This window comes from Trichoplusia ni, chromosome 16, assembly GCF_003590095.1.
Source record: "Trichoplusia ni isolate ovarian cell line Hi5 chromosome 16, tn1, whole genome shotgun sequence".
In the NCBI taxonomy this organism is placed as follows: domain Eukaryota; kingdom Metazoa; phylum Arthropoda; class Insecta; order Lepidoptera; family Noctuidae; genus Trichoplusia; species Trichoplusia ni.
This window is the reverse complement of record NC_039493.1, coordinates 6,795,984-6,807,477: the sequence shown is the minus strand read 5'-3', so window position 1 is coordinate 6,807,477 and position 11,494 is coordinate 6,795,984. Positions and strand designations below refer to the sequence as shown.

At 38.3% G+C, this 11,494-nt stretch overlaps 1 protein-coding gene across 1 annotated transcript; it reads left to right on the top strand.

Annotated features, from left to right (window-relative positions):
* Window positions 1-1,672: 1,672 nt before the first annotated feature.
* On the top strand, window positions 1,673-10,484 carry LOC113502053 (cullin-4A). The gene is made up of 14 exons (XM_026883430.1): window positions 1,673-2,069; window positions 2,149-2,291; window positions 3,676-3,896; window positions 4,196-4,384; window positions 4,866-5,012; window positions 5,304-5,490; window positions 5,792-5,984; window positions 6,619-6,755; window positions 7,219-7,383; window positions 7,743-7,964; window positions 8,238-8,345; window positions 8,611-8,781; window positions 9,067-9,219; window positions 9,542-10,484. The coding sequence occupies exons 1-14, from the start codon at window positions 1,820-1,822 to the stop codon at window positions 9,635-9,637; spliced, it is 2,382 nt and encodes a 793-aa protein (XP_026739231.1). The 5' UTR covers window positions 1,673-1,819; the 3' UTR covers window positions 9,638-10,484.
* The last annotated feature ends 1,010 nt before the right edge of the window (window positions 10,485-11,494 follow it).

Here is an 11,494-nt window from a genome sequence, read left to right as displayed (position 1 = left end):
ATTGAGATTAAAAAACACCCTAATTTCAATAGAGAAGATGGCTGGAAGATATCACCTACTTGGGACCCAATAATACAAAAACTCAAGGCTAAACCCAAGAGCAGCGCTGCAAGACATCACGACACAGTGAGCTCATACTGCGTAGGTCGGACCATAAATAATTAATTAAAAATATGAAGGTAGAACGAGCAACATCTTCTGTCAAGACGAACACCATCTCAGTCTGCCCGTGACCATGATACCTGCAAAGGTGTCGAAACGTCGGGAACAAAAACCAAAAATTAAACCGCGATAAAATCCGTAAAAGTCGTTTCATTTCAATACAAAAATGATGGTAAATACAGCACCCAACAAGATGGTAGGATTCATGGAAGTAGGTATAAAAAAGTATAAGTACTGCCCGTTGAGATTCATAAAACGAGGTTTTTACAATAAAAATACTAAATAATACAAGTTATACACCGATTAAAATTTAATTGATGTAATTGGTTTTTCACCGTTGTAATTAAAATAAATAAATAAATAAACAAATTACAAAAATCTCCTAAGCAGAAGTTGGTATAGTCGGCAACAAAAGTCAATAAATATAGATTTTAATTTGTATGACACCAACCTACTTGAGCTATTTTAACGATTATAAGAGCACAAAAGCTACTTATTAAATAGGTTTGTGTGCAGTTGCCTTGAAAATAATATAACCGACTTCTGTCGCTGACGGTACACAGGTCCTACGCACTTCGCTGTTACGCCGCCCGTCATGCCGTCATTAACTCGAAATTGACAAACGGGCTAACTTCCCAAAGTAACTTCTCTTGTTCCCTTGACTATATTAATTAATGTCATATTTTAATATAAACATTCAGCCATAACATCCGATAAATTATACTTCTTGACATTTTTAACAGACCATTTATTCCAGCAGTGTTTAACCGTTATCAAAATTTGATATTTTATAAAACCAAGCCGCATTGAAAATAAGTATTTTATTTAAATATAATTATGTCTGTGGCCTGTGGGCATATCATTTATTTATTTCTTTACAGTTAATACCAGTAATGACTACGTTCTTATAATTCCGTCGCCCAACCGGGACTGACCGCTAAACCACCTACATACTCTGACTATATCGATATATTATATATTGACTAACCTGCAAAGTTCTTTTTTTAGGTTATTATAAATGGTTAAAAATACATTAAAACTGTATAACATTGTAAAGACGCAAAAAAGAACAATTTGTCACAAGTAGTGCCATCTGTAGTGTCAGTGGTAAATTATTACCTAACGCTAGCAATCTCTTTCCACCAAGATTTTGCTACGATGTACCACAGACTAAAATATAATTTTAATTGTACTATGTTCAATGTTAAAAAATTACGCAGAATTTATTTACATATATATGAGGATTTATAATAGTAAATTAGCGCAGCTTAGACGAGGTCTGTGTTGTAAAACGATCGGAGTATGATTATACAAACCTGATCGAATATTTTAGTCATTTGGCAAGAATGATTTATTCATAAAGAAAAAATAAATGGATCATTATTTATTTGCAAAAAGTAACAGTTTATTCAGCTATAAGTAATTGACTAAACTCTCGTATCAGATCATAAAATAGACATTCTGGTTTTTTGACGTTGCATCAATGACATTTACTGCTACACCTGCGCCCTCTATCACGGAAATTTTAAAACTCATCGTAATGGTGGTGATTCTAGTAAACTACCGACTGATTGCTTCTATTTTTATTTGTATTTCTAATTAATTAGTGGTAATCGTAATAAATAGTGTTGTGGCTGCGGCCATATCATGCTTTCTTATGTCGGGTATAGCTAAAACGCCAGTTTTGGCCGAGGAGGGCGGTAACAATCAGAGTAGAAAACGTTCTCTTCACATCAGCGAACAGTGCAATAATAAAAGAACAAAATCCGACGAGATGAGTGCCAATGAGAAGAAATCAAACTTTTCCTTACTAACTCCCAACTCGAATGGGACTATAAAGATGACGTCGTCATCAATGAACAAGCCTGGTGCAACGACCAAGAAATTGGTTATAAAAAATTTCAGAAGTGTGTTTACGATATTATCTTCGTCGTAATCATAACCTATTTGACATCTGCATAGGTAATGGCTGGGCATTGTTTTCAGGTAAGCCGAACCTTCCGGAAAACTATCAAGAGACAACATGGGACAAGCTGCGGGAGGCGGTGATCGCCATCCAGACGTCGAAGGCGATCGCGTACTCCCTGGAGGAGCTGTACCAGGCGGTGGAGAACATGTGTAGTCATAAGGTGACACTAGCATACCACTCAAACTAGCACCCATACTGTATAACTTGTGTTATTTTTATAGTTATACTCAAAAGATAATAAAAATCAATATTTTAAACAAGTGAAGCTTAATAAGATTTATGACTGAGCGATGGAATCTTCCAAAGGTCATGTGCATCAGGAAAAATAAGTTGACTTCTAATTATAACAATTTTGGTATTAAATATGGATAGGGTACATTTTTGTTACTAAATGCAATGATTGTAAACAAACATTGTTGACGTAAACATTCATACATTTATTCATATTGGATAAATGCATATTGGATTGCAAAATAGTAAATATTTACAATAAATCCAAAGTTCAAATATATAGCGATTATTGCATCTCTATGTAGCTTGACAACACATCTATTTAGTGGATTATTTATGGACAATAGACCTTGTTCCGTTAAATGTTAATAATGCAATATACAGCATATTGCTGCATGCAGCATACTCAAGTTTAAGACAGCCCAGTATCACAATATCCTGATTTTGTTAAGGTCTAAACTATGTGCCACATAATTAACTTGCAACACCAGCTACATTCTGTAGCTAACTTGTGCTGCACATGATGATATTTTTAAATGAAAAGATAGGCTCTGAGATACCCCATTCAGCCAATATTAATGTTCTGAATGATTCTGTTGTGTTTAATCTGTAACTACATGAAATAATGATTTTAACAACATTATTTTTTCAGTTTCAATAAACTGTTCTGTTTGATTAAATCCCGTTGTACCTTTGCTCTATTTATTGAGTAATGGACTAAAATAAATTATAAAGTAATCTTTGACATGCATTTAAATAATGCCAGATTTTACAATCTATAAAACAATGCAGTTGATTAATTGTTTAGGCCTAACACTTAACACTTACTACAAATAAACATTATTGAAAAACAATGAACAACATATTAACAAACAAAACTTAATTAGTATTCTGATGTTTATTGTATGTTGTTTTTACATTACAATATAATGTACATTGTGCAAGTAAGTTGAGAGTCTTGATAGAATTATATAGATCCTAACCCTGGTTTAGATAAGAGCTGGTTATGTGACTTTAAGGACATGATGTCAAACCAACCAGAATCAAATTCAAGCACTGTGGTGGCACTCAAGTGAAGCACTGGCTTTTCAATTGTTGTCATAATGTAATTGGTATTTTTTGTGTTACACAATGTTGTTATAATATATTAACTTAAACTGTAATCTTATAACACATGTTCCATTTTAATGTTCTAATTCATCAGGAAGACTTTTCAAAAAACAAAAAAATCTGAGATGGTAAAAACCTTACTGTAAATTTTCATCAAAGTATATTTAAATGTTTTTCATCAACATTTCTCCTATTTATTATAGATGGCGTCACAACTATACGTGAACCTAACAAACTTAGTGGAGGCCCATGTGAAGGCAAACATAGAGCAGTTCCTGTCGGAGAGCATGGACCGGCAGGTGTTCCTGAAGCGCATGGACGACTGCTGGCGCGCGCACTGCCGCCAGATGATCATGATCCGAAGCATCTTCTTATACCTAGACCGCACCTATGTACTACAGAACCCTAGCATACATTCTTTATGGTGAGTTTTACTTAAATATTTAACTGCATAATGTGATCACACTGATCACTGTGGCTTCTGATATTAGTAATTCTCATCCTCGTCTTCCGGATTCAGTTTCATTCGACATTTACGGGTTAATGCTACAAAGAAGAGAAATCCCTGATTAATGAAATGAAGGCAAAATAATTCAATAATAGTTATTATTGTTACTGATGATTATTTGTTATTACCATCAATGGTTGTATTAAAAAAAGTTTTAAGTACTAAGTACATACCACAACGTAGGACATTATCTTAAATCAATATTCATATTCCAGGGACATGGGCCTAGACTTATTCCGTCACCACATAGCAATGAACACATTAGTCCAGACGCGGACGGTGGACGGCCTGCTGCTGCTCATAGAGCGGGAGCGCGGCGGAGACTCCGTCGACATCTCACTCTTGAAGAGCCTGCTGCGGATGTTGTCCGATCTGCAGATCTATCAAGATGCTTTTGAACATAAGTAAGCTATAACACAATGATGTAGTTATGTAGACAGACTTAAGTTACAAATAGATGATTGTGTTCAGGGCGTTTGGTTACAGTGCGTGTTGAATTGCTAAATGTGGGAGCTCTTTAGCCAGTAAGAGTCTTGACTAGCCGCTTCCTCCCCCGAGGAGGTGGGTGTCCATGAGGATTCCCCCGCCTAGCGATAAAGAAGGCGTATTAACGAATTACCAATATTTGAGCACACACAATTTGACAAAGCCATCTTCGCCTCGGGTAGTGAGCATGCTGTGCTCTTAACTCGTTATTAAAAGTTATGCATTTCGTTTTTACATGTCTTTATCATGGATAGGTTTTGCTAACATCCTAGACCTCCTATATGAGAAAGCTAGACTAGAATACTACAGATGGCGTATAATTCGGCAGGCCTGTCTAGCAGTGGACGAATATGGTCTTACGATGATGATACTCAGTTTGTAATCACCTGTGTTTGATAGATTCCTGCAGGCGACGGAGCGTCTGTACGCGGCGGAGGGGCAGCGGCTGATGCGCGAGCTGGCCGTGCCGCAGTACCTGGCGCATGTCGAGAAGCGGCTGCGGGAGGAGAACGAGAGGCTGCTGCACTATCTAGACCCCTCTACTAAGTATGATTTATGTTTTAAGTATTTTGCTTCATGCTGGTGTTTTTTTGTCCAGATGGTATAGGCGAAAGATCAATATAAAAACAAGTTCTTTATTTCTGTAACAAAGAATGGAAGATGCTAAATGATTTTATCATATCAACAAATCAGAATTTTGGACCACTTTTCTTGTAACTTGCTTTTATAGCTCCCCCACATCTCCCAATCATTTTGAAATTGTATTTATTTTCGCAACAACTTAGACACATAGTATACAATCGACTAGTTTCCGTGCCTAATAGTCCTCATGTGCAGATGGCAGCTGATCCACACGATCGAGCGCCAGCTGCTGAGCGAGCACCTGGCGGGCATCCTGGGCAAGGGCCTGGAGTCGCTCATGGACGGCCCGCGCCTGCCCGACCTCACCACGCTGTACGCGCTCTTCTCCAGGGTCAAGGACGGGCTCAGCGAACTCTGCAACCACTTCAATGCTTATATTAAGGTATGCTATACATACCTATGCCTAATAATACCTACTACCTATGTTGAACAATATCCTTGTGCAATGGCTCAAGATTAGAATATTGTTCAATTGTTTGATGCTGTTCAATTGCTTGCCTAGTGTTTACTATGGCACAACAAAAATTGTTTTCATAAAACAGAGCTTTTAAGTATTTAATTATCTAGACAACATGTTCAAAAAAAATCTTGGGAGCTTCATTCATCATTTTCTCAAGACAAACAGCTAACAATTTAATCATAAAAACACCTACCCGTCTAACAATCAACATTAACCTCAACAGAAAAAAGGCCGCACGATAGTAATAGAACCGGAGCGCGACAAGACGATGGTGGCCGAGCTGTTGGAATTCAAAGAGCAGCTCGACCACGTGGTCAACACCTGCTTCCAGAGGAACGACAAGTTCCTGTATTCTATGCGAGAGGCCTTTGAGTACTTCATCAACCAGCGACAGAATAAACCCGCGGAACTTATAGGTGAGGACCAATAACTTTAAAATTAAGTCGTAAATTAAGAAATTAAAAATAGTTTTGTACACTTTGTAAATTAAGCCGACCTCAACATAGTTGGGAAAAGGCTAGGCTGATGATGAATCGGCGGAACACACACTATCATATATTGTATTGGCAAAATTCTTAGAAGAATGCGAATGTTGACATTTGAATTAAATTTCTTAGGGCAATTGAGACTGTTACATGTTGGAAATTGACTATTTTAAGATACCTATTCGATAAAGTACGACGTAATGACGCCATTGTGCTATAAAAAAATCTTGTGCATGTGACTTCAATGCTTTAGAAATCGCCTGCAGTCTGATAAAGAGTTGGCCATACGGGGAGCTGTCTGTGTAACTTTGTCATTCAATAAGTGCTACTTTGTAGCCTATTTTGAATAAATGGATTTTCACTTTGGTTAAGGAATAAGTAAAAAAAAACGTGCAGATTTATTAATGGAACTAGGTAAATTTGTTCTTTAAAAGGTTCTAACATTTAAATACTTTTAATTAAACTTCGCTACAGATTAACCGATATGTATAAAGTCAACATCTAAACAAAGGCAGTACCCATACATTTTAATTTAAACACATAATATTATAATGCTTCTTTCCAGCCAAATTCGTGGACGTGAAACTCCGCGCCGGCAACAAGGAGGCCACGGAGGAAGAGTTAGAACGTTTACTAGATAAGATCATGGTCCTGTTCCGGTTTATACACGGCAAGGACGTGTTCGAAGCTTTCTACAAAAAGGTTCGTAACATGAAATATTATTGTATTAGTGCAAAGCATCAACTAGAGTTGTTTAAAATGATTTAGCAAATATGGTCGTGTTACTATTTTAATTGCATTAAGTTGCTTGTAGTTGTATGTGTGTATGTTTGATAAAGATGTAATCTTTATGCCCAAACGGCTAGACCGATTTCGATGCAATGGAGGTTTCTGACGGTTCTGGATTAATACAGATTAATTTTATCCGACTTCATTTAAGAAGGGGAGTGTTTTCGCAGCTATAACTGACATCCAGCCGCGCGTAGCCGCAGCATCAGGTCGTTCAGCGACAGTATAATTCTCATTATATTTCATTATATTCTCATTCATTATAATTCTTTGCTGGCGGTAACTTGTGACTTAATGTGCATTGCTATATATTCTAAGTTATTTATTTCAAAATAATTTCCGCATGATTATATGTTATTTTTTTGTTTATCTACAGGACTTAGCCAAGAGGCTGTTAGTTGGCAAGTCGGCGTCAGTAGACGCGGAGAAGTCGATGCTGAGCAAACTGAAGCAGGAGTGTGGCGGCGGGTTCACCTGCAAGCTGGAGGGCATGTTCAAAGACATGGAGCTTTCTAAAGACATCAATATCACTTATAAGCAGGTATGGAAGGGTAGTTCTGTAGTATATTTTTGTTGCTTTGGAGTCCAGATATATTATTATATTGTTACCAACGATTAAAGAAGGTATGTGAACATGTTTAAGGGGTGGGAAAAACAAAAAAGCGCGTCTCAGGCGCAAGCATTCTCCACAAAATTGATAGAAACGTCATCACAGAAAATATGTTTTTCAGACTATACGGTGACAACTTTGTGCATTATTCTCTTTATTTGTTTTTCTGTTTATTCTGTATGACAATGCTTGGCGTGTCACACTCTTGGTTTAACGTACGTGCGATTGCAGGTTCGTTAGTAAGATATTTTTTGTTAGATTGATGTTGTAATGCCTGTTCCGTTGTGTAGCACCTGGCGGCGTCGTCTGACGGCGTGGGTCTGGAGCTGAGCGTGTACATCCTGACGATGGGCTTCTGGCCGAGCTACCCGCCCGTGGACGTGCGGCTGCCGGCCGAGCTCACGCGCCACCAGGACCACTTCTCCAAGTTCTACCTGGCCAAGCACTCCGGCCGCAAGCTGCAGTGGCAGGCCACGCTCGGACACTGCGTGCTCAGGGCGCACTTCACACAGGTCACCGCTAACTACAACAAACTAACTGACGCAGATCTACCGTCTAATTTACAAAATCACACTCGCATCAATTCACAAATCAATCTAATTTTAGCATTAGACGCTGCTCTCATTGCCCCACCGATTTATGTACAAAAAAAAAATAAGCGTGATATAACGATTTTCTATTTTTGCCAAAAGTGCAACCTACAGTGTACCAGTCAACTTTCCCTCACACATAACTGATTGTTTCTCAGTACTCTCATCCTATAACTCATGTGTATGGTGTTCCAGGGTAACAAGGAGCTGCAGGTGTCGCTGTTCCAGGCGCTCGTGCTGCTGCTCTTCAACGACGGAGACAATCTCTCTTTCGAGGACATTAAGACTGCTACTAACATTGAGGTTAGTCCTTACGAATATACACTGGAAAGTAGGAATGTTTTGAAAATCACCACTATTTTGTGAAAGTATGGGAACAATTTTTTTGACTGAAAATTTGTCTATAGCGGAGTAAGACGACATGTTAAAAAGCGCTACTTGTCGCTTTTCGTTTAGTTCAAAAGCTGTAGTGATGAAAGTGATGAAACATATGGTTTAAGTTAGCTACGCAGTGCAAGTATACCACGATAGTGTAAGGGTATAGACTAACGTACAGTGTTCCCCGCAGGAGGGCGAGCTGCGGCGCACGCTGCAGTCGCTGGCGTGCGGCAAGGCGCGCGTGCTCAGCAAGGCGCCGCGCGGCCGCGAGGTGCGGGACGCCGACCACTTCGCCTTCAACCACGACTTCACCAACAAGCTGTTCCGCATCAAGATCAACCAGATACAGATGAAGGAGACCGTGAGTCGAACAACAACATTGTTATAAATACTAGTCTATCTTCGTGTGATAAAAGCTATTGAAAATGATTGATTTCTATGAAAGCAGTATGTAATCTCCCACTCCCTAAGCATATGTTAGCTTTCTAACCACCTCTACGTAGCAAAGCAACTACAGTTTACTACAAAAAACTCTCCACCATTACACAAACTTTTTAAATATAACAAACCAACATATTCCACATCAACTTTGTATATTTTCACATTCTTATGAACGAAAACCTAACTTAATTATTGACTTGTGCAGAGCGAGGAGCAGAAGGCGACCGAGGAGCGCGTGTTCCAGGACCGGCAGTACCAGATCGACGCCGCCATCGTGCGCGTCATGAAGATGCGTAAAGCCCTCTCACACAACCTGCTCATCTCAGAGCTCTACAACCAGCTCAAGTTCCCCGTCAAGGTTACCTCTACTCATACTCACTACTGCTATATTTATGTTCAACAATGTATTGGCAACTTATCCTAGCCATTGAAGCAGAGCTAGGCTGCTGAAAGAAGAAACGGAGGCCAATATAGCATTGCATAAATGTATCCTCTAATATCATGCAACCCTATTGGTTGCGTGTTTCTTAGGTTCCCCACCTGTCTCAATCCACTCTTGTAGACAGGTAGGCTTAGGCTAGTTTTGTAATGTGACACCAAGTAATTTAAAATTTCGACAAGATTTCATAGTTTAGCATCTCAACTTGAGCAAGGAACTAATAGATACTTTTTTCTCACAGCCGGCAGACCTCAAAAAGCGCATAGAGTCACTCATCGACCGGGACTACATGGAGCGAGACAAGGACAACCCCAACCAGTACAACTACGTCGCGTAATACTGGCCCAGCAAGGCCGACAACACACGCGCTGGGCGACACGTTCACACTACGACACACGCACTTATTGATACTAATAAATGTCTAACTGCTGAATATGTTCATCTTTTCATCTATTTCTGACGATCTAACACTGATTTTTTAAAGTGTACTTCACTGAACTTTACGCATGAGTCAACTAATGCGATTGGATAAAAGATTAACAGCCAAACAGCAGGTATGGCTAATAAACTTCTATTTGGTCAAGCAATCTTTCTACTAAGCGGAGTGATTATCATTTATGAAGACATTTCGCTTAGCCCAATGTGGTTAAATTATATTTATAGGCGGAAAATAAGGTTATTCACAACACCGCCTTTTACTTACAAACATTTTTGTTTAACAAGGTGTAGTGCCATTGTGTCTTAGTGTAAACGGAACCCTCGCGTCGCAAACTGCTGTACATAGACCGCCGGCCCTCACCGATCGAGCAGGAACGTAAAGCTTACAATAATTCAACACTGCCGATAAGAATTTGATTCGCATACATTACAATAAGCGTTGTTATAGTATGGCATTATTCAGTCAGCTTTTTGACAGCCTACGATAGAATGAATACATTTTACTATACGTAATGTATTAATAGTTCAGTACATGGTTTTTGATAAATTTGGTAATAGATATGTACTGATTTGTTGGTGTAAAAAGCTAATGTAATGCCATCTGTCTCAACTTCACTGGTAATTTTCCTCCCTCTTGCAGTTTGAAAAATAGTTTTATCTTATAAACGAGTGACAAACTAGCGTCTTCGTTCTCATATATTTTAACAACGTTCCCGTAATGGCGGGCGACTTTCCACTAAGTATATCGCAGGACGTGTTATTTGCTAATTAATTTGTATTAACTCGTCCTATACTCGAATTATTCTGCGCTCAAAGAGGTATGATGACAGCGTCCGTTTATCAGATTATAAAAAAATATTAAACGTTTTGTAAGTAAAGTTATGAGTATGGAATTCGATCTTCAGAAGTAGGGCTAATGAAGCAAAAATATGTACTAAATCGTGACGTCATGCGGTTACATAACATGTCTAAAATTTGTTTTTAGTCTATACGTCGGACATAAAAGTCATCATCCCTATTATCATGACCAGGTAACGCTTTCTAAAGAAAGCATGGTGAAATAAATATTGAAAGACATTTCAATATCGATACACCAAAGTGAATAAGACAGATAAGATTTAACTTTGAGAGTAGAAAGCTTTTCTTCTTTCCGAGGCCTCGGAGGGCTGAAAAGAGGTATTGCGTTCTGCGTCCCGACTCTTACGCTATATATAATTACACATTAGAATTATAAAGTGTGATATTAGAGAATCGAGTCCCCTCCTCTTGAAACGGACTAGTTATTGTCAGCAAGATACGCTATAATTATTTCATTAGTTCCATTCAATTTAATATTTATTTAAAAATTGAGATCTTTTAGTCATGCGAGCTAGTAATATGTGATTTACTTACTAATTTTATATGAACGTAATGATTAAAATTGTCAATTGGATATAAGTAACATGTGATGTCGTCCATTATGTTGTTCTATCTCAGTTTGTCCTTGTGAGCTTCAGATCTATCGGGTTCGCTCTATTGGAGTATTGTTATTTACTTATTACCTTAAAGGTATTTGAATACTGGGTGTAAATGTTCAGGCTAGCCTTACAGTACTACGATAGAACGAAGTCACTTATATGTTTATGTACTGTCGTTAGTAAGACACGTGTATCACAAGTTTCAATAAGTTTAGACTTTGTTTTGTGTCGTGATATCCGGGTTGTGTTTGTTATTACACGTCAGTTTCTGGAGGGATCACTAATTAAAACTATTTATA

What these genes read in the sequence shown, in the direction of transcription:
- LOC113502053 (XM_026883430.1), top strand. Translation starts at nt 1,820, where the DNA reads ATGTCGGGTATAGCTAAAACGCCAGTTTTGGCCGAGGAGGGCGGTAAC. An exon ending in GGTTATAAAAAATTTCAGAA is followed by an intron (nt 2,070 to 2,148) that starts GTGTGTTTACGA and finishes CATTGTTTTCAG; the next exon opens with GTAAGCCGAACCTTCCGGAA. An exon ending in CAAGATGCTTTTGAACATAA is followed by an intron (nt 4,385 to 4,865) that starts GTAAGCTATAAC and finishes TGTGTTTGATAG; the next exon opens with ATTCCTGCAGGCGACGGAGC.